This window comes from Oscarella lobularis, chromosome 11 (genome assembly GCF_947507565.1).
Source record: "Oscarella lobularis chromosome 11, ooOscLobu1.1, whole genome shotgun sequence".
Taxonomy (NCBI): Eukaryota; Metazoa; Porifera; class Homoscleromorpha; order Homosclerophorida; family Oscarellidae; genus Oscarella; species Oscarella lobularis.
The window spans coordinates 775430-791913 of NC_089185.1; the positions used below are offsets into that span (position 1 = coordinate 775430).

At 47.2% G+C, this 16484-nt stretch overlaps 9 protein-coding genes and 1 long non-coding RNA gene across 18 annotated transcripts; 4 read left to right on the forward strand and 6 right to left on the reverse strand.

Annotated features, from left to right (window-relative positions):
- Nucleotides 1-3: 3 nt before the first annotated feature.
- Nucleotides 4-3357, reverse strand: LOC136192797 (elongator complex protein 3). The gene is made up of 18 exons (XM_065981506.1): nucleotides 2552-3357; nucleotides 2401-2494; nucleotides 2202-2340; nucleotides 2080-2150; nucleotides 1959-2022; nucleotides 1835-1903; nucleotides 1754-1783; nucleotides 1580-1704; nucleotides 1446-1526; nucleotides 1313-1393; nucleotides 1203-1263; nucleotides 1086-1151; nucleotides 841-1034; nucleotides 700-790; nucleotides 506-647; nucleotides 358-454; nucleotides 174-310; nucleotides 4-119 (listed from the first exon to the last, which is right to left on the reverse strand). The coding sequence occupies exons 1-18, from the start codon at nucleotides 2571-2573 to the stop codon at nucleotides 43-45; spliced, it is 1641 nt and encodes a 546-aa protein (XP_065837578.1). The 5' UTR covers nucleotides 2574-3357; the 3' UTR covers nucleotides 4-42.
- Nucleotides 2647-3321, reverse strand: LOC136193023 (uncharacterized protein SCO4629-like). Its single transcript, XM_065981811.1, has one exon. The coding sequence runs from the start codon at nucleotides 3319-3321 to the stop codon at nucleotides 2647-2649; it is 675 nt and encodes a 224-aa protein (XP_065837883.1).
- An 11-nt stretch (nucleotides 3358-3368) lies between the features above and the next one.
- LOC136192806 (uncharacterized) lies at nucleotides 3369-4952 on the forward strand. Of its 2 annotated transcripts, none has more exons than XM_065981521.1 (9): nucleotides 3369-3431; nucleotides 3481-3600; nucleotides 3657-3829; nucleotides 3892-4089; nucleotides 4143-4193; nucleotides 4254-4338; nucleotides 4386-4524; nucleotides 4576-4708; nucleotides 4764-4952. In XM_065981521.1, the coding sequence occupies exons 1-9, from the start codon at nucleotides 3383-3385 to the stop codon at nucleotides 4872-4874; spliced, it is 1059 nt and encodes a 352-aa protein (XP_065837593.1). In that variant the 5' UTR covers nucleotides 3369-3382; the 3' UTR covers nucleotides 4875-4952. The 2 variants fall into 2 exon arrangements, with proteins under 2 accessions (XP_065837593.1, XP_065837594.1); XM_065981522.1 differs by having other exon boundaries at nucleotides 4395-4524.
- Nucleotides 4670-6644, reverse strand: LOC136192802 (arginine/serine-rich protein PNISR-like). Of its 2 annotated transcripts, XM_065981517.1 has the most exons (7): nucleotides 6589-6644; nucleotides 6153-6542; nucleotides 5688-6028; nucleotides 5476-5635; nucleotides 5129-5426; nucleotides 4954-5000; nucleotides 4670-4907 (listed from the first exon to the last, which is right to left on the reverse strand). In XM_065981517.1, exons 1-6 carry the CDS (start codon nucleotides 6629-6631, stop codon nucleotides 4979-4981), a joined length of 1254 nt encoding a protein of 417 aa, XP_065837589.1. In that variant the 5' UTR covers nucleotides 6632-6644; the 3' UTR covers nucleotides 4670-4907; nucleotides 4954-4978. The 2 variants fall into 2 exon arrangements, with proteins under 2 accessions (XP_065837589.1, XP_065837588.1); XM_065981516.1 differs by having other exon boundaries at nucleotides 4670-5000.
- Nucleotides 6645-6662: 18 nt separating this feature from the next.
- LOC136192807 (ubiquinone biosynthesis O-methyltransferase, mitochondrial-like) lies at nucleotides 6663-7829 on the forward strand. 2 transcript variants are annotated; one of them, XM_065981525.1, is made up of 5 exons: nucleotides 6663-6707; nucleotides 6754-6955; nucleotides 7007-7240; nucleotides 7291-7441; nucleotides 7496-7829. In XM_065981525.1, exons 1-5 carry the CDS (start codon nucleotides 6667-6669, stop codon nucleotides 7624-7626), a joined length of 759 nt encoding a protein of 252 aa, XP_065837597.1. In that variant the 5' UTR covers nucleotides 6663-6666; the 3' UTR covers nucleotides 7627-7829. The 2 variants fall into 2 exon arrangements, with proteins under 2 accessions (XP_065837597.1, XP_065837596.1); XM_065981524.1 differs by having other exon boundaries at nucleotides 7288-7441; nucleotides 7496-7824.
- On the reverse strand, nucleotides 7196-7487 carry LOC136192810 (uncharacterized). Its single transcript, XR_010671243.1, has 2 exons — nucleotides 7333-7487; nucleotides 7196-7282 (listed from the first exon to the last, which is right to left on the reverse strand). It is a non-coding gene; the product is annotated as an uncharacterized lncRNA (long non-coding RNA).
- LOC136192808 (prefoldin subunit 3-like) lies at nucleotides 7577-8670 on the reverse strand. The gene is made up of 6 exons (XM_065981526.1): nucleotides 8537-8670; nucleotides 8362-8486; nucleotides 8242-8308; nucleotides 8076-8174; nucleotides 7884-8022; nucleotides 7577-7795 (listed from the first exon to the last, which is right to left on the reverse strand). The coding sequence occupies exons 1-6, from the start codon at nucleotides 8624-8626 to the stop codon at nucleotides 7719-7721; spliced, it is 597 nt and encodes a 198-aa protein (XP_065837598.1). The 5' UTR covers nucleotides 8627-8670; the 3' UTR covers nucleotides 7577-7718.
- Nucleotides 8656-10684, forward strand: LOC136192801 (NLR family CARD domain-containing protein 3-like). Its single transcript, XM_065981515.1, has 10 exons — nucleotides 8656-8885; nucleotides 8963-9092; nucleotides 9140-9257; nucleotides 9308-9453; nucleotides 9503-9701; nucleotides 9759-9890; nucleotides 9940-10023; nucleotides 10072-10262; nucleotides 10318-10405; nucleotides 10461-10684. The coding sequence occupies exons 1-10, from the start codon at nucleotides 8743-8745 to the stop codon at nucleotides 10577-10579; spliced, it is 1350 nt and encodes a 449-aa protein (XP_065837587.1). The 5' UTR covers nucleotides 8656-8742; the 3' UTR covers nucleotides 10580-10684.
- A 1163-nt stretch (nucleotides 10685-11847) lies between these two features.
- On the reverse strand, nucleotides 11848-16469 carry LOC136192799 (uncharacterized). Of its 6 annotated transcripts, none has more exons than XM_065981508.1 (10): nucleotides 16214-16469; nucleotides 16136-16164; nucleotides 15584-16084; nucleotides 15351-15481; nucleotides 14403-15297; nucleotides 13230-14343; nucleotides 12982-13172; nucleotides 12440-12926; nucleotides 12063-12357; nucleotides 11848-12001 (listed from the first exon to the last, which is right to left on the reverse strand). In XM_065981508.1, exons 1-5 carry the CDS (start codon nucleotides 16443-16445, stop codon nucleotides 14733-14735), a joined length of 1458 nt encoding a protein of 485 aa, XP_065837580.1. In that variant the 5' UTR covers nucleotides 16446-16469; the 3' UTR covers nucleotides 11848-12001; nucleotides 12063-12357; nucleotides 12440-12926; nucleotides 12982-13172; nucleotides 13230-14343; nucleotides 14403-14732. The 6 variants fall into 6 exon arrangements, with proteins under 6 accessions (XP_065837580.1, XP_065837585.1, XP_065837582.1 ...); XM_065981513.1 differs by lacking the exon at nucleotides 11848-12001 and having other exon boundaries at nucleotides 12008-12357; nucleotides 13230-14033; nucleotides 14096-14343; XM_065981510.1 differs by lacking the exon at nucleotides 11848-12001 and having other exon boundaries at nucleotides 12008-12357; nucleotides 12440-12748; nucleotides 12812-12926.
- LOC136192795 (iron-sulfur clusters transporter ABCB7, mitochondrial-like) lies at nucleotides 11896-14723 on the forward strand. Its single transcript, XM_065981504.1, has 14 exons — nucleotides 11896-11981; nucleotides 12032-12085; nucleotides 12150-12362; nucleotides 12416-12539; nucleotides 12591-12777; nucleotides 12831-12912; nucleotides 12976-13064; nucleotides 13109-13196; nucleotides 13256-13588; nucleotides 13651-13823; nucleotides 13884-14013; nucleotides 14066-14237; nucleotides 14285-14388; nucleotides 14442-14723. The coding sequence occupies exons 1-14, from the start codon at nucleotides 11967-11969 to the stop codon at nucleotides 14673-14675; spliced, it is 1998 nt and encodes a 665-aa protein (XP_065837576.1). The 5' UTR covers nucleotides 11896-11966; the 3' UTR covers nucleotides 14676-14723.
- Nucleotides 16470-16484: the final 15 nt, after the last annotated feature.

Below are 16484 nucleotides of genomic sequence, written 5' to 3' on the forward strand. Positions count from 1 at the left end.
TGTATGCTTCCACCTCTATATTTTTCTGCCCTTTGCATCATTCTAACGCAGTGGTTTTACCATATAAGGACCTTCTAGTTCGTATCCTAGCTTTCGATAATAATTTCGCGTTCCCACACCTAAATTGACGTTGTGTGCAAATCAAGCTTTTTACACCTCTTGTTTGTGCATACCTGAAATAACGGCAATTTTGTGAGAGCCATGCTCTTCTTCAGCGATTCTTTCCGCTTCTTCCATCAGAAGCGTTCCAAAACCTTGGTGCTGAAATTTAAAAGGGTCTCGCGCACTTACAGGCACCACGCTTCCGTACCTAGGAAAATCGTTGACCAAAGCAAAATATTTCATTTCCAAACTTACACGTGAAGCTCACGCACTATCGAACATCTTCCTTTGAGTTCGGGACGAAAAGTGTCTTCGGAACATTTCCGAAGGCGCAATAATCCAATTAGAATATCTAGTAGCAAAAATATTGACTTTATACGGTAAAACAAAGAATTACAACTACCTTGCTCTGGATCTTCGTACGACAGAAACGTCTCCCAGCCACCGTTTGCCGTATAATCGCGCCGAATAAGCTCAACTTCATATGGTTTGATCTTGTGATGGATTTCTTGAATACCAACTTCTCGAGTCCGCACATCCCGGCACTTGAAAACAAAGAAGGAATCTTTTCGCAATTGATCCGGTAGCCAGACTCACCTGAGTTCCAAGATCTCGCATCCTAGCTAAAGCCAATTCTCTCAGATTCCCATGCTCAACGCCAGACGTGACCAAAGGCATAGGAATATCCCTAGTTAATTAAAGAAGTGTGTTCAAAAGTCTCCCATAGGCATGACCTACCTTTGCACTCGGTAAACTCGTGTCCACGGTGGAATCAAGGCCAAAATTCGAGCCACCAGGTCAATCAGAGTATCAGGAGGATAACTCTTGTAGCGGCCCGTTTTCCAAAGCTCATAAAGACCTGTTCCGCGAATCACGAGAGTGGGATAGATTTTCAAGCCGTCAGGCCGAAAAGCTGGATTCTCAAACAGTTCCTAAAGTCGCGATTAATTCATTTTTAGCGTAATTACTTCAAGAGGTATTACCACAAATCCCTCAATGTCTCTCTCCAGCCCAACGTTTGGCAAATCTGGCATCATGTGAGAAACGACCTGGAGCACAACTTTTGAACCGAATTAAAATGTGATTTTTGAAAAGAAAACCTTAAAGCCAGCATCTTTGGATAGCTGAAAGGATTCGCTCACAGCCTTGACCGTGTGACCCCTTCAAATATCATTATTTATTTAAACAAAAGAAGTAGCAGTTCGGATACCTGTTGGTGTCCCTTGCCACGTCTTCATAGACACTCTGAACGCCTATCTCAAGACGAGTGCACCCGTAATTCAACATAGAACTTGAAAGAAATCAATAGAATGCGAGCACGCGCGCGATATAAGGTTTCGCACCTCAAGTGTTTCTTTAGGCAATAGTCCGGACGAGTTTCTATAGTAATCCCTATGCATTTGATCTTACTCTTCTCTGAATATCTAAAGGAGGCCCCTCTTTAAAAAGTTTGCTTATCAACCGATTCCCCTCTTACTTCACAGCTTCACTCACACAGCTACTCGTGTGTCCAGACAGAGCGTCATGAAGATTTCGAATGAAGTAATCGCGGTAGTCGTCAGGGAGACACATAAACGTTCCTCCCATGACAATAAACTCAACCTATAATCAAGTTCGAAAGACTTCATTTCAATCCTACATCAGTGGTTACCTTATCGATACTATGCCCAATCTGCTTCAACTAGAAACAACCGCCAATTGAGCATCTCTCTTGACAAGCACTACTGCATACCTGTTCAAGTCGATGCTTTGTCTGCACATAAGGATTGTAGCGAGCCCGAATTGCTCTCATAGACGTTGGCTGAAAAAAAAGGTGGTGTTGTGCAAAATTTGCAAAAATCCAACAAGGAGCTGACTTCATAGCCAGTATAGGACTGCGTTGAATACTCGAAATCTGAGTCAGGTCCACCAGGACAATATCTGGGGGAGTGCCATTGTGACGTCAACATAAAGTGCCCAAACCGAAGAAAGACATACACGCATATATTGCCGGTCATGTTGATGTGGGGACAACGATGGGGTTTACACATGACAGCGACGACAGCAATCTACAAAATTAATTAATTAATTAATTAATCTCCTGCATTTGTTTTTCTTACCCCCGAAGCCGTTCGAACTGGCTTTGCCTTGAGTTTGGGCAGCAAGGCCGATTTGTAAGCCGGCGGAACAGCGGCAATTATGTCGATGAGACGAGGCTGCGATTGGAGGCTGTGTCGACTCGCCGCCTGCGATTTGAGCCTGACAAATGAATGATTCTGTAAAATCGAACGTCGATGAGGCAACGGAAGTCGGACTTACCGGTTCAGATTCACGCTTTTGCCTTGTTCGTGTGCTTCGATGAGATCTCGAACGATTTCAGCTACGGTCTTGACCATTTTTTCTGCTTGCGATTCTAGAGAGGCAATTTTTCGATCGATTCCTTGCGTCGGATGAATGTTTTGCTTCTCGCCTTGTTTCTTTCCTTTCGCCATCTTGACGTCAAAGTGCGCTAAGGCGGATTCCGTTATTTATTTATTTATTCATTCATTCATTTATTTATTTATTTCAGTTTTCTGATATTAGATGTTTTGTGAATCCCGCTTTTATCAAGTGCTCATAAGCTCGCTGAACGCTAGGCGGCACTTCCTGAGGAATTTGAAAACCTTTTGACGGATATACCATGATGCGCTGCAGGTCGCCCACCATGATGCTAGTGACGTCACGCAGAGAGCCGACAGCATCGTTGGGATACTCCATAAAAGAAATTGGCGGCGAAGTGACGAAAAATCTCAATTCATCGACATCACCAGGCCACTGTCTACAAAACGTTGCGTACGTTCGTCTTTCCATATAAGGTTTCTGCACCAATATAATGGAGTGGTATTCAATGCCGGAAGCTTTTAATTTTTCATAGGAAAATCGCACATTTTCTCCCGTATTTGTCGACCGATTCTCCACCAATATATCGGCTTCTTCGACCCCTGCGCGCCTCGCAACGTCGGCAAATAAATCCGCTTCGCTCTTTTCAAAAACTCCCCGCGTCAAATGTCCCAATCCGCCTGAAAACAAGAGCAATCGAACGAGCCGTCGCTCGTAGAGACGAACGGCCCATTCAGCGACGCGCAAATCGTGACTGCCTAAGACGAGAGCTAGATCGGCGCGCGGGACTTCGACGCGTTTCCGTCCCATGCTCATATAGTTCCATATTTCCTCTGCACACCTCAGATCGACGTCATTCATAGTTCTCGTGTTTGGGGGCGCGGCAGGATACTGAAGATATCAATCCAGTCGTCGTTTCAAGATGGCGACTCCTCCCGTGTCCGCCGTTTCGCGAAGCGTGCCGCCGTCATGTAGGCAATTTCACAGTTCTTTCGTTCGTGACTTCATGAAATCCTGCAGGTTATATCGAATTCTCCGACGAATGGGAAGCGACATTGATGGCGCTAGACGACAAAGCGACTCAATTGGCCCAGCAATTCACCTCTCCTATTCTTAGACTTTTTCACGCGATCCTCTTGGGTAGGCACTGTTCTCGCTCGCACTTCGTCTCGTCCGTCATTTCGAATCTCTCGCAGTCGTGACGTCCATTGAGCTAGGCGTCATCGCGTCCTATGCACTTCTCTATTTGGGTCTCAACAACATAGCGACGCTTGTCATCGCGATGACGTCAACGTTAGTCGTCGTTTCGCAGTTGTCCAAACGCTTCGTCTGGCGCGATCGACCTCACATGGTCGGCAGAGCGAAAAGGGTATTTCCTAAAATTTCTCTTTTTGCTTTCTTGGAATTTCGGTTTTTTTTCTTGCTGATCAGATAGGAGCCGTCGATTCGACGTCGTCGTTCCCGTCGCGTGCCGTAACCAGTGGCATCGTCTATTTGTACACGCTTGCCGGTTGCTTTGAGTTGGCCTGGTCCGAGGGCAAAGACAATCTTGCAAAGTTTGATGTCTTTTGGACGCTGCCCTTTCTCTCGCTGACAGTACTGGAAACAATCAATACGAGCTTTTTCAGAGTACAGTACTTCATTCCGTCCTCACTTGCTATTGACGTCAACCTTCTGCTCAGATTCACGTTGGTGCTCATTATATCAGTGACTGCCTTGGGGGCATACTCCAAGTAAATGTCCTTTTCTCTTCTCTGGGGCTCTTTCCCCTATCCCTCTTTATGTTCCCACAGGGAATCTGTGTCTGTTATGTGGGCCAAAGTGTCTACTACATTTTTGCCAACGAATGTTGCATGGCAGCCCTGCTGACTTCAAAAGGTCAGTCCGCATGTATTATATTATACACGTAATCATTAGTGTCATAGAAATCGCAGAAAGAGCGTTACTACTAGTCGATATTAGCTGGATGCCAATTGCATGTTGGACAATAGCGGGTGCACTCTTCATGACAGTAGTAAGCCTACCCCAATTCCAGTTTTGGAGCAAGTCACATTACGTACTAGGGTGAGTACCAACAAAAGCACGGCGCAGTGACTGTACACGCCATCTCTTTAGTTTGCTCTACCCGTGCTTGATGACGGTGTTTACATTTCTCTGCTGCGATACCCACAATTTTCCCTTGGTTTCCCATCTAGCTGTTCTTCCCGGGTCAGTTTGCATAGCAATCATCATACCAACAGTACTAATTGTGAGCAGCAATCAGTGTACCTCTAATGCCTCAAATAACTAATCTCTGCCTTTAGCTTATAGGTCGGTATCTCTTGCCTCATTCTTCACTGATCAAATCAGTCGCCTCTTTTCTTTTTCTCCACTCTGTTTCTGCTGGCTTACTTATTTTTCACAGAGCCGCGTAACTCAAATCCAATTAGAATGATTTGCGTTAAAAGCTGGTTATATTATGAAATTAATATAACAAGCACACGTGTCTCTTACTACGCGTTTTCTGTCAACAATGCTTTTATCGACGTCTTTGCGGAGATCTTGTGAAGAGAAGCGGAAGGCAATATTAGAAAAAATAGAACAATGACAAGGAAACACGCAACAAACACACATAAGGATCGTCTCCCTTACCTGCCCCTCGTGGCCCCTCCCATTCCCTTCATCTTACCTCGATCTTTGCCTACTACCTGGCCGCCTAGAGTGGCCATGACGATGACGATGGTGATGGTGATAGCGGGAGGGCGATTTACTTCGACTAGAGGATGACCTTCGACGACGATTTTTTCTTTGCGACGGCGACTTGCTATGCCGTCGATGCCGTTGACGGTGACGCGACGAAGAAGGGGAACGATCACGAGAAATCACGTTGCCCGACGGAGATGCTTCCTTCCTATCAGGTTCTCGTTCCTCTTTCTCTTCCTTCTCTTCTTCTTCAGATGATGATGATGTGGCATACAGTTGAAGACCTAAGAGAATGATTTAGTCTGAGATAGCGTATGCCGAAGAGTATTGTACCCGTTATTGCTTTTGTCGTCTTGGGCGTTGTTGGTTTCCTCCCCTCTTCCTGAACCGATTCATCTTGCATACTAGTCACAACTTCTCTTGCAATGACTTGAATTTCCTTGTCGGTCACGGCTAGTAGCAAGTCGGTCAGGACCAAACGCATTTTATACGCCTAAGACAACTGATAGAGAGAGAGAGACGCCCACTCAAAGCAAATAACTCACGATATCCACGTCATCTTCAGTCTCCTTCTCCTCTTCATTTCTTACTGTCATATCTTCTTTTATCTTGTCTTCTTCATTCTCGTCCTCGTCGGACGAGTCAATTTGCTGATCGTAACCAGATATCTTTGATGATGCTTTTGCTGCAGAATTTTGCTGCTGATATTCCAAGGTAGCCTGTAGGTGATCTCTCATCAGCGCCATTTCTGCTTCAACCATTTCCTGTTCGCTCTTCTTTCTCTTGTCTCTCTCCAACTTCTCCAGTCCCTGTCGTATCCACTGAGGTAAACGTTTTGATCCGCCCTCACCACTGCTGCTGATACCACCAACGTTTACACTAGTACCTATACAGTATAAAATCGTTTACAAACAAATTTTCCAACTATCACCCAATCTAATCCATTGCCAAACTACCTGCGACCAAAGAAACATGGACTCTAACGCTAACGCGCACGCACACACTGCTACCTTGTGTTGGAAGATCGGAGACCCCGGGGAAATAAGATTCGCCCCCTATAGGAGGAGCGTGTTCCACTGGAAATGCAGCGGGATGAATGGAAGGGAGCTGTGGTGGCAGAGGCGGTCGTGGATGACTGCTTATCTCAAATCCAGTGGGAGGAGGAGACAGAGCAAAGCTCGGCGGTGGTCCTGCATTCGGATCGAATGGAAATGAGGGTCGAGGGGGGCCCGGCGGCGGTGGTGGATGGAGAAGTGGGTAAGGAGGACGATGCGGCCACATAGGAGGCCCGGGAATGACGTTAAAGTTCTGGGCGGCTTGAAAGCGAGCTTGAGCTTCAGCAATTTCCTTCTGACGCGCCCACTCGGCAGCTCGGAATCGCCACACAGAGGATGCATCATCTGGAATTCACTATGCAAGAGTGTCTTTGCGCAGTCAAAAGAGGACCTTGATTAGCAAAGTGCATCTGTTGATTTTCCAGAGGATCCATTGACTTAGGAAGTTTACCGCGCGCTAGATAAAGAAATGCGTGTTTGGCGACTTTTGCAGCTTTCTCGTCGGTCAAAGTAAGAAGTTGCCTTTAAAATTGATTTTTGAACACAAATCGTTTAGATCGTCTTCATTTTTCGACGAACACGCCGACAAATGGTGGAATTCGAAAGGCGAACTTCGTCTTCTCCGCACTATGAATCGCTTACGAGTTCCCCTAATCAAACGAGCGCTATCGGAAACGCAGGACAACGCAGACAAACCTAAACCGCTGCAAGGACGCACGATCCTCGATATAGGATGTGGAGGAGGACTCCTAACAGAGGCACAGAAAAAAAATTGATTATTTGAAATTAGAAATCTATTCTTGGAATAGCCTTTGGCTCGACTGGGAGCTCGTGTGACTGGAATCGACGTGTCGCCTGCAAGCATTGACGCAGCTCGTCGGCATTCTGAGTTGGATTCAGAGATCGCTGGTAACGTTGACTACATATGTGGATCTGTGGAGGACGTTGCTGGGAAAACGTTTGACTGCGTTGTCGCTTCCGAGGTGGTCGAACACGTCTCAGATCAGAGGGATTTTATTCAAAAATGTTGCCATGTAGCCAAGGTGATGACAAAACTGCGTAGAAAATTAACTTAAGTGTCTTTCCTTAGAAGAGTCTTGTTATAACGACAGTCAACCGGACGTATCTCTCTTACGCTTTAGCTATCGTAGCTGCAGAGAGAATCCTTGGCTTGGTTCCGCGAGGAGCGCATGATTGGGAAAAGTTTGTGACTCCTAATGAACTATCGGAGATGCTAGAGAACGGTAGGGCACAGCTTCAGTTGCTCAAAAATTTTCTGTACTCTTGACTCTCTCTAGGAGGAGCATCCGTTCATCTGGTACATGGAATGCAACTGAATCCTCTCACCTCTGAGTGGAAATGGGCAACGAATACAGACGTCAACTATGCAGTGCTTGCATTTAGAACAAACGAAAAGACAACTGATTAGGACTACTATTAGGAATGAACCTATTCAATTACGTATATAGAAACTTGAACCAATGATCTTTCTGTAACAGTCAAATGTCATTGGTTGTACCTTCACCTCTTCTCTCCACCTCCCATTTTTCCCTTTGTCTGTCTCTTCTTAACGCCCCAATTATAGATTCGAGCAATATCTTAGTTAGGAAGATTAGTTAAGGAACTTTCCCAAACTTACTCACCACTGGGGACTAATCAATATAATTAATTAATTAAAAAGGATACTGACTTCCATTGTGGTTCGCTGATCCTTCACAATCCCTAACTCCCCTTCCGCGTTCTTCAGAGCTCGTTCGGCCGCATCCAGATTTTTGTGCAACAACGTTTTCGCCTCTTCAAGCTCATACTCCAACATAACATTAGCCTGAGACGATAAACACATAAAACAAATAATTATATAAGAGAAAGAAAGCTCACCCCGAGCCAGAGACAGACTCGATCAGTTGGCGGGACGTTAGCCTTGATGTAGACCTGATCTGATAGCATGCAATGTGTCGAGAGCTCCTCGCCACCATCCTTCACACATACATAGCACAATCAAAAACAACCCAGAGCGACTAGTTGACTACTAATGTAGACTTACTTTTTTAGATTCTATCATTTTAATGCAGTCTAGACACTTGTTTAGTTCTGGAATCTGGTTTAATAGCCTGTAGAGATCGTCGATTTTTTTGGAATATTTTGCCTTTCTCGTTTTTTTTACCTGCTTTTTCTGTGGAGAAGCGAGCTCTCCACAACCTTGTACTTTCCCAGGATGTCGTTCATTCGCCGCAGGACGTCGTCCACCGATTCGTTTCCGGGGCTTTTCATGAACTCGTTGACGTCTTCCTGCAATAACGCCTAGAAAGGAGCCTCGTCTCTCGAACGCGCTTCCTTACGACGAATTCGGCCTTTGGCGTGTCAAAAACATTCTTTGTCGCCACCGTGTCATCTTCTTTGGAGCAGGAGGGGGATTCCACTTCGGCCATGCTTGATTTTCACACCGCGCACATGCGCATTCGCGAGCGCACACTTAGTCACGCCTACCTCACAAAAAGCTCGTCTTTTCAAGTCAATGTAGCAGTTGCCTTTTTTTGGCTTGCACATGGGAAATAATCCAACAAAATTCCAGCTTGTCATTGCTCGGATCGAAGCCAACAGTCCGTCGGTGCAGGAGCTCAGCTTGGAAAAGCACGACGTCGGAGACAAGAGAACGCGCGTTCTTGCCGAAGCGCTACGGCAGAACAAGTAAAGTTGCCGAGAATTGTCTGGCGCAAGTCCCGCCCATTGAGCTGAAGACCACGCCTCATATTTCTCTTCTGCAGCACCCTCGAACGACTCAATCTCTCCGCTTGCAATGTAACGTCTCTCGGCGTACGCTATCTGTCCGACGCTATATGCAATATCATCATCACGAGCAACATTCGCCGAATCAACATATCGGACAACCCAAAGGTGCAGTGTAGTGTAAACGGTAAAGCCTCGAGGAACTTTCTTTTCAGGTGGGACCAGAGGGAGGAAAATACCTTGCAAATGCATTGAAAAATAACAAGATACTCGAGCAGTTGGCTGTTAATAATTGCGGACTAGGAGACGAGGGATTTATTCCTATAGCAGAAGGTCAATCTCAGGTGGTCGGTCACTGTCACTAACATCATCTCTTCTCACAGCTCTCTCTACAAACCGATCCCTTGCCGTTATCGAAGCCGGTGAAAACGAAATTACCGACGAAGGAGCGAAAGCGATTGGCGACGCATTGAAGTTGAATACGAGTCTAGAAGGCATATCACTATGGACCAATTTGATTACCAGCAACGTACATTTCACAACGTCCCCCTCTCTACTAAGATCCAATTTTTATGCAGGGTGCTCAACACATTGCCGAAGGCCTAGCGGCAAATAAAACGCTCGTGTGGATCGGTCTGGGCGGAAATGGGGTCGACGTCGAAGGCGCTTGGGCATTAGCTGAAGGCCTACGAGGAAACATGTCTCTCCAGTGGCTCGCAATGGGAGGTAATATGCTCGGGGACAGAGGCGCAATGCACTTGGCTACTGTACTAGCAAGTAAGGGAAAGATGCGGTATGAGTCACTGTCTCTATAAGGTTTATTATTCACATAAGATGACGCTTGCGGTCTCCAGTCAATTGGAATGGGGGGTAACGAAATATCAGACGACGGGGCGACGAATCTAGCCGGAGCTCTTAAGACTAATACCAAGCTGAGGTCCCTCGGTTTGGGTGGCAATCGAATCGGTAAACAAAAAACAATATTTCCGTACTACAGTACTAGTACTTCATACAGGGGATGAAGGGGCAAAGCAACTGGCAGAGATGCTCCTTACTAACAATACCCTCCAGAAACTGCTCATTTCGAGCAACATTCTTGGTACATCGTAATTTCCCTATTGACTTCCTTTGCTCTATCTTTTGATAGGAGATACGGCTGTCGTTCACCTGGCGACGGCTCTCGAAACGAACACGGGACTTGAAACGCTTCTACTCGCGGACAATCCGTTCAGCGACGAAGGCGGCGAGAGCCTCGCCAGAGTGCTGTGCGAGACCAATAAGACACTAAGAACGCTCGACGTTCACAATTCGCAAATGACTAACGGAAGCGAAAAAAAGGCAAGGACTAAAATCCAAATAAGGAAAAAAAAAAGAGAATTTCGCTCGATCTCAGATTGTCAAAGCACTTCAAAATCAAAGCGCTTTGACTAAACTCGGATCCGCATTCGGTACAAAACAGAATGCCATCACTTTCATCAAAGGTTTTTTTGGGCTCAAAACAGGAGAAGATTTTGTACACAGTGGGGGTTTTTTTAGGAGATGAAAACAAAGAGGCTCGCGAAAAGCAAGAGCGACGTTTAGAGGTGGCGGCAGCCGTCAAAACGTACCGCAACAAGGCGATACCGGGAATAGAGGAAGGCGCTGAAATGTTTTAAAAACTCTGATTTGTTTCCCCCTCTCCCTTTTTTTTGCAACCCCCCGTTTTGACAGCTTCCCCACGGCAGTTGTATATGATTCTTGCAATACTTATTTCCTATCTATTTCGTACCTCTTTTCTTCTGAAAGCGAAAGAAAGGTGGGCGCAAATCACTACCGTATCGTATTATTTTTTGGGAATGTTGCATAAAAAAAGAGTTTGTCTCACGCAATTTGAACGTGAAGAGAGAAATTGTAGACAAACCGTTTTAATTTTTTCCGTCATTTTCCCAATCTCTGCTCGCAGTTTGCGTATGCCTGAATGGGAGTCATGAACAGATTGAAATGAATGTCATGATGAGAATGCAAGTATCTAGAAAAACGATCAAATGTTCTTTTGAACAAAAACGGAAGCTCTACTCACTGTATCTCTGATACTCTCATAATCCAAGGAGGATAGCCATTGAGACAGCTCTCAGCTCCAAAACAAACTATGAGTTCAGGTTCAGTGATACCTATTGACGCCATAGAAAAGCAAATGACTGATGTGAGATAATGAGACTCGTATCACACCTACCTAGTGACATTTTCTGGCCAAAATCCCCTACTAGAAAATTCTCAAGACAGGATCGCCTTGAAGCTCGTGACGAGCACAAAGTCCGGACCGCATCGACGACAGATTGTCGTCCATCACTGCCAGAGAGCAGACACACCAATACTCCCGATTGAGAAAGGTCATCTTCTAGAAGACAGTGAACTAGTTACTAGTTTAATTAGTAAATGATTCTTAATTCGATTTGGAAGTACCCTACATACTGGTATGCTTACCTAACGAACTAGCTATCGTCTCAGCAGTAACAAGTTGTACAGGGTACTGCTGTGCTTCCTGTTCCATAAGGCGATCTCTCTCCCGAAGAATCTCAGTCCTAAGTTGATCTTTTCTCGTCTTGATAACGCCTTAGAGGAGAAAAAACATTCGAAGCTCGCGCCTATTCATCGCTTTTCTCTCCTCACCGGCGCGATCGTAGAAGCTGATGCGATTTATGCCGAGGGATGCGGACCACGCAACTAATCGCGCCAAGTCGTCCAGTCGTAAGTCTGGTTCGTTGACGGCGAAGCTAATGTGTATGGGGAGCTTTCGTAGCCGCTTCGATTCGGCTCGCACGTCGGCGAGCTTCTTCGTCGCCCGAAAGGAGGCCTTGGTCGTCTTCCAGCAGGAGAGAAGAAACTGGCGCACACGCAGCCACCAGTGAACGAGTTTGAGAGCGACGAGCTTGAGCATGGAGCTCTCAATAGCGACCTTTGTACGGTAGGGCCAGCAGTTCCAGCACGTGGACAATCACGTGGGAAAGAAGGCCGTAGTCACACAAGCGTCGTGACAGCGACGCCCGTACGGTGTTTAGCGAAATGTACCGACTACAGGCAATTTTTCCGCGCAGACCCTACGATAATAAACCAATGATATTTCTCAGAGGCTCGCCTCGTCGAAAGGCATCGTCCTACTTTGCCCGTCGTCGTCGTTTCGCGTGCGTCCGCTCCTCCGTCTCGCGCGCTCGCGCCGAGCGCGCACGTTTTCTTCTCTCGTTGCAGTGTCTGCGCGTGTCGGCGCCAACTCTCCAGGTCGTCCACTTCGGCCAGGGTCGGGGAGGAACGAACATCAGCAGCGATTTGAAGAAAGATGATCTGAATCGAGTGGGAGCATGGGTAATCGTGCGAAACATGCTCCAACAGGTCTGGCCTAAGGAGCAGCCCGCTCTCAAGGCGAGAGTCGTCGGCGCCGTCGGACTTCTCGTCGGATCTAAAGTAAAACGAATGATTGTATTGGAGAAATTAATTTCCTAATTAAATGACGTTAGCTTTTGAATGTCAGCGTTCCTTACGTTTTCAAGGAAATTATCGATCATTTGAACACGCCCATATTGAGTTTTTCGACTCCGTCCACGGCCGTCTTTTCGACTGCGACGGCTCTTGTTCTCGGATGCAAGTTCTTCTTATTTTTGAATTTCGTCTTTTGAATTTTTCGCTGTCCAGATGGAATTGCTCGTTCCGGTGCCTCTCTTTTCAACGAGCTGCGTAATGCGGTTTTCGCCAAGGTCGCGCAGAATTCGATTCGTCGCATTGCCAAGCGCTCGTTTCTTCATCTTCACAAGCTCGATCTCAGCTTTCACTTGGGTCGACAAACGGGCGCCCTATCGCGGGCAATCGACCGAGGAACGAGGTCAAAAGCAACAGAAGGGGGAAAAAAATATTACTTATTATTGAGTTCTCCAGAGGAATCAATTTCGTTTTGACTGCTCTCGTTTTCAATGCCTTCCCATTGATTCTCGAAGTCGGCCTAGTGACGACAATATTGGCAAGTCCTCTCCGCTGGAGCAGATCAAAGACTCAATACCTGTAGCAAAATCTATGTGTATAGGCATACAAATTTGGTCCATCTTTCATCGGCGTAACACTGACAACAGTGGGTATCTATAGCCTTTACACCGTGGCCATAACTCAATGGAGGCAAGGGAGACGAGCAACGATCCCGATCTTAACCGTCTCTCTAGGACAAAGTTTCGCGTTCAGATGAACAACGCCGACAATCAGGCAGGATCGCACGCAGTCGACTCCCTGATAAATTATGAAACAGTCAAAGTACGATACCGCTATTCCTTCTATACATCATACCTTTACGCTCTACTCTGGCTTTTTAGTACTTCACCAACGAAAAGTACGAGGCGGAGAAATACGATTCCCACTTGGCCAAATACGAGCGAGCCTCGCTGAAGACGAGCACGAGTCTGGCGTCGTTGAACTTCGGTCAGAATTTCATTTTCACGACCGGCCTGACGGCGATCATGTATCTGGCGAGCAAGCAGATACAGCAGGGAGCGCTCACCGTCGGCGATCTCGTTCTCGTCAACGGACTCCTATTTCAGCTCTCCGTTCCGCTCAACTTTCTCGGCACCGTCTATCGCGAAGTGCGTCAGTCGCTCATCGACATGCAAATCATGTTCAGTCTTCTTCAAATTCCCTCGAAGATTCAAGTGCGAAAGACGAGAAACGAATCGCGAGGAAAGAAAGGCAATTGCGTGTGCTTTTTTCTTAGTCGAAACCAGGCGCACCATTCCTGCTGCCGGCCAGCGAGCCGCGACGCACGCCGGAGATCGTGTTCGACGACGTGCGCTTTAGTTACGTCGACGGGCATCCGATTCTCGACGGTTTGTCGTTCACCGTGCCGCCGGGTCAAAAGGTCGCCATTGTCGGCGGCAGCGGCTCAGGGTAGAGATACCCCCCTCGTCGTTGCCGTCGTCGTTGTGGTGACGTTTTTTTTCTTTTTAGAAAAAGCACCATTATACGACTGCTTTATCGATTCTATGATCCCCAGTCGGGGAGAATTCTGATCGACGGCAAGAACGTACAGGACGTCGATCTGCAGAGCTTGCGACGAAGTGTTGGAGTCGTTCCTCAGGTATAGATCAATTGGACGACCTTCGTAGTAAAGTATTTCAATTTCATGGCAGGATTGCGTTCTGTTTCACGATACGATTTACCACAACGTCGCCTATGGCGACTTGAACGCGACGGCCGGCGACGTGTACGAGGCGACGAAAATGGCCGACATTCACGACACAATTGAGTCGTGGCCGAGCAAGTACGAGACGCAAGTCGGCGAGAGGGGTCTCAAATTGTCCGGTAAGAAGTCAATTTCAACGCGCGACGTCGTCGAAACATTTTTTTAGGAGGGGAAAAACAGCGCATAGCCATCGCTCGCGCCATCGTAAAGGATCCGCCGATTCTTCTATACGATGAAGCAACGTCTAGCTTAGACACAATAACAGAACAGGTAAGAATTCGTACCGGCACATCTAGTGACGAGGTAAGGAAATTTCTTCTTAGCATATATTGCGTGCTCTCCGGGGAGTTTCTCGCGGACGAACGTCCATTGTCATTGCCCATCGCCTTTCGACAGTCGTCGACGCCGATCTCATACTCGTTCTCGAGAACGGGCGCGTGCGAGAGCAGGGCACCCACCGCAAGCTATTAGCCGATCGGACTTCATTCTATTCTCACCTGTGGGAACAACAGCACGACGTCAGTGCAACGGAACAGGACTCTAAAATAAAAGAATAAAATATTTAGCGACGTTTGATATTCTCAATAAAAATTTTAGTGTAGAGACGTCAGCCTTTAGTCGTCGTCGTCGTCGTCGTCGTCGTCAGTACTGCCGTCGCTGCTGTCGCTGTCGTAAAACTTCCCTATAGGATCGTCGTTCCAGTCGAACTCGTCGAGAGTGCGACGAATGGCGTCTCGAAATAAGACGACTAGAAATCGGGTAAGCACGTCGACGGGAAGGCAAAGTTGCTCGACGAGTCGTCGCAAGTGAACGGGAGTTACGTCGCTCGTCGACTTGATTTCCTCGTTCACGCAAAAGCGAGACGATGGCGACGACGACGGCACGTTTTCGCTGTCGCCGCCGCCGCCGCCGCCGCCGAAGACCGTCGCAAAGACGACTCGCGCCGCAAGCTGAGCGAGCGGACACGACGCGCGACCAAACAACTGCGGCACGAGATCGCAGCCAAGTCGGCGAAGAGAACCTCCGTAGGGAAGACGTAGAGCGTCGAATATGTCATCGACGACAGTTACGGACTGAAAGTAGCCTTGATCGACGAGACGAGCGACGGCGTCTATGCCCAAAGTGAGGGAGCGCCGGCCGCGCCACGGTATAAGTGCAGCCAGCAAAGGAGGGAAATATCTTAGATAGGGTACTCTGTCATTCACAGACTTTTATCTTCTTTTTCAATATACCTGACTGACGGACCCCGACCGCATATGAAGGGATCGGCTGAGTGACGAAGGAAGAGTTCGGCAAGGTGAACGTTGCCGGCTTCCATGGCCAGAAAGAAGGCAGTCCGACCAGACTTATTGCGTTTGTCAATCTGAAAAGAAGTGGTGTTTTCTGGGTCTCTAAATTGATACAGGGGCTCTAATATGTGAGAAGGAGAAAACGCTATCTTTTTCCCCCCTTAGTGCACTCTTACATCACATCCCGGTTGCTGAATGATGATCGACGCGACGGTTGTAACTTCGCGCGGATGAGTAATGGCAGGTCCCATTGAATTCGAAGATCCTGCCACCAACTCCAAAGACATTGGAAAGACGGAAGAAAGTGACATGAGCGGACTATTTCCCAGATGATCCGACACGTTGACGTCAGCGCCAAAACTGCACAGAGTCTCGACCAGATCAATAATTGATTTCGCACGACCACAACCAACGACGGCCGTGTGAAGCGGCGTCATCTTGAGTTCATTTTGAATGTTGACGTCGGCTCCGCATTCAAAGGCGAGTTGGATCAGATCATTGACATCTCTTATTAGCGTGTCAATATTGGCATCATTGTCGCCATTTATAGAGATGTATCTTAGTGAAAGATTGGGGTCGCTCTCGCTGCTCTGTCGTCTTCGGGACAAATCCATGAAGCAATCTGTCAGACATTCCAGAGTCGTTCTTCCTTGATGAATGAGATCAGCTCCCACAAACTAAAATTAGGCCAATTATGGACGAATAAATAAATAGGCTAGCTTTGTTACCTTGGGCACGCGATGACATGGATCGGCACCTAGAATCGAAATTTCCGAATATTCAACTATTTTCTATGTTTACTCGACCTCTTTTCAGCAGTTTTCTAGCCAGACGAAAATTTCTCGGGCTCGGTTCGTCGTCGTAAAGCGAATTGTCGCCCGATAAGACGATGAAGAGCGGCGTTCTCTCGCGAAGGCCGTCGTCTAGCGACGTCGACGTCCATTCTCGTTGAATGACTTCTTCTGCGGCCGCATACTGTCTTCGCTCGAGCAAGAGCGTCAGCGGGGTCTCGTTGAAGCCAAACGTTACTTGGAACATCGAGCACCGGGCTCATGCGCGAAACTGTAACACATTATA

Excerpts from the sequence above, each read along its gene's own strand:
- LOC136192797 (XM_065981506.1), bottom strand. The coding sequence starts at position 2,573 with ATGGCGAAAGGAAAGAAACAAG. Across the intron at positions 2,341-2,400 it reads AAAAGCGTGAATCTGAACCG|GCTCAAATCGCAGGCGGCGA; the intron begins GTAAGTCCGACT and ends TTCATTTGTCAG. Across the intron at positions 1,394-1,445 it reads TGCCTAAAGAAACACTTGAG|TTCTATGTTGAATTACGGGT; the intron begins GTGCGAAACCTT and ends ATTTCTTTCAAG.
- LOC136193023 (XM_065981811.1), bottom strand. The coding sequence starts at position 3,321 with ATGAATGACGTCGATCTGAGGTGTGCAGAGGAAATATGGAACTATATG.
- LOC136192806 (XM_065981521.1), top strand. The coding sequence starts at position 3,383 with ATGGCGACTCCTCCCGTGTCCGCCGTTTCGCGAAGCGTGCCGCCGTCA. Across the intron at positions 3,830-3,891 it reads TGGTCGGCAGAGCGAAAAGG|ATAGGAGCCGTCGATTCGAC; the intron begins GTATTTCCTAAA and ends CTTGCTGATCAG. Across the intron at positions 4,525-4,575 it reads AAGTCACATTACGTACTAGG|TTTGCTCTACCCGTGCTTGA; the intron begins GTGAGTACCAAC and ends CCATCTCTTTAG.
- LOC136192802 (XM_065981517.1), bottom strand. The coding sequence starts at position 6,631 with ATGGATCCTCTGGAAAATCAACAGATGCACTTTGCTAATCAAG. Across the intron at positions 6,543-6,588 it reads GATGCACTTTGCTAATCAAG|ATGATGCATCCTCTGTGTGG; the intron begins GTCCTCTTTTGA and ends AGTGAATTCCAG. Across the intron at positions 5,636-5,687 it reads CTGAAGATGACGTGGATATC|GCGTATAAAATGCGTTTGGT; the intron begins GTGAGTTATTTG and ends CAGTTGTCTTAG.
- LOC136192807 (XM_065981524.1), top strand. The coding sequence starts at position 6,667 with ATGCGTGTTTGGCGACTTTTGCAGCTTTCTCGTCGGTCAAA. Across the intron at positions 6,708-6,753 it reads CAGCTTTCTCGTCGGTCAAA|ATCGTCTTCATTTTTCGACG; the intron begins GTAAGAAGTTGC and ends CAAATCGTTTAG. Across the intron at positions 7,442-7,495 it reads ATCGGAGATGCTAGAGAACG|GAGGAGCATCCGTTCATCTG; the intron begins GTAGGGCACAGC and ends GACTCTCTCTAG.
- LOC136192808 (XM_065981526.1), bottom strand. The coding sequence starts at position 8,626 with ATGGCCGAAGTGGAATCCCCCTCCTGCTCCAAAGAAGATGACACGGTG. Across the intron at positions 8,487-8,536 it reads CGCCAAAGGCCGAATTCGTC|GAAGACGTCAACGAGTTCAT; the intron begins GTAAGGAAGCGC and ends GCGTTATTGCAG. Across the intron at positions 8,309-8,361 it reads CTTCTCCACAGAAAAAGCAG|GCTATTAAACCAGATTCCAG; the intron begins GTAAAAAAAACG and ends CGATCTCTACAG.
- LOC136192801 (XM_065981515.1), top strand. The coding sequence starts at position 8,743 with ATGGGAAATAATCCAACAAAATTCCAGCTTGTCATTGCTCGGATCGAA. Across the intron at positions 9,702-9,758 it reads CTTGGCTACTGTACTAGCAA|ATGACGCTTGCGGTCTCCAG; the intron begins GTAAGGGAAAGA and ends TATTCACATAAG. Across the intron at positions 9,891-9,939 it reads TTTGGGTGGCAATCGAATCG|GGGATGAAGGGGCAAAGCAA; the intron begins GTAAACAAAAAA and ends TACTTCATACAG.
- LOC136192795 (XM_065981504.1), top strand. Across the intron at positions 12,913-12,975 it reads GCCTAGTGACGACAATATTG|GCATACAAATTTGGTCCATC; the intron begins GCAAGTCCTCTC and ends CTATGTGTATAG. Across the intron at positions 14,014-14,065 it reads GTGTTGGAGTCGTTCCTCAG|GATTGCGTTCTGTTTCACGA; the intron begins GTATAGATCAAT and ends ATTTCATGGCAG.
- LOC136192799 (XM_065981508.1), bottom strand. The coding sequence starts at position 16,445 with ATGTTCCAAGTAACGTTTGGCTTCAACGAGACCCCGCTGACGCTCTTG. Across the intron at positions 16,165-16,213 it reads TAGAAAACTGCTGAAAAGAG|GTGCCGATCCATGTCATCGC; the intron begins GTCGAGTAAACA and ends TTTCGATTCTAG. Across the intron at positions 15,298-15,350 it reads GGTCGGGGTCCGTCAGTCAG|ATATTTCCCTCCTTTGCTGG; the intron begins GTATATTGAAAA and ends ACCCTATCTAAG.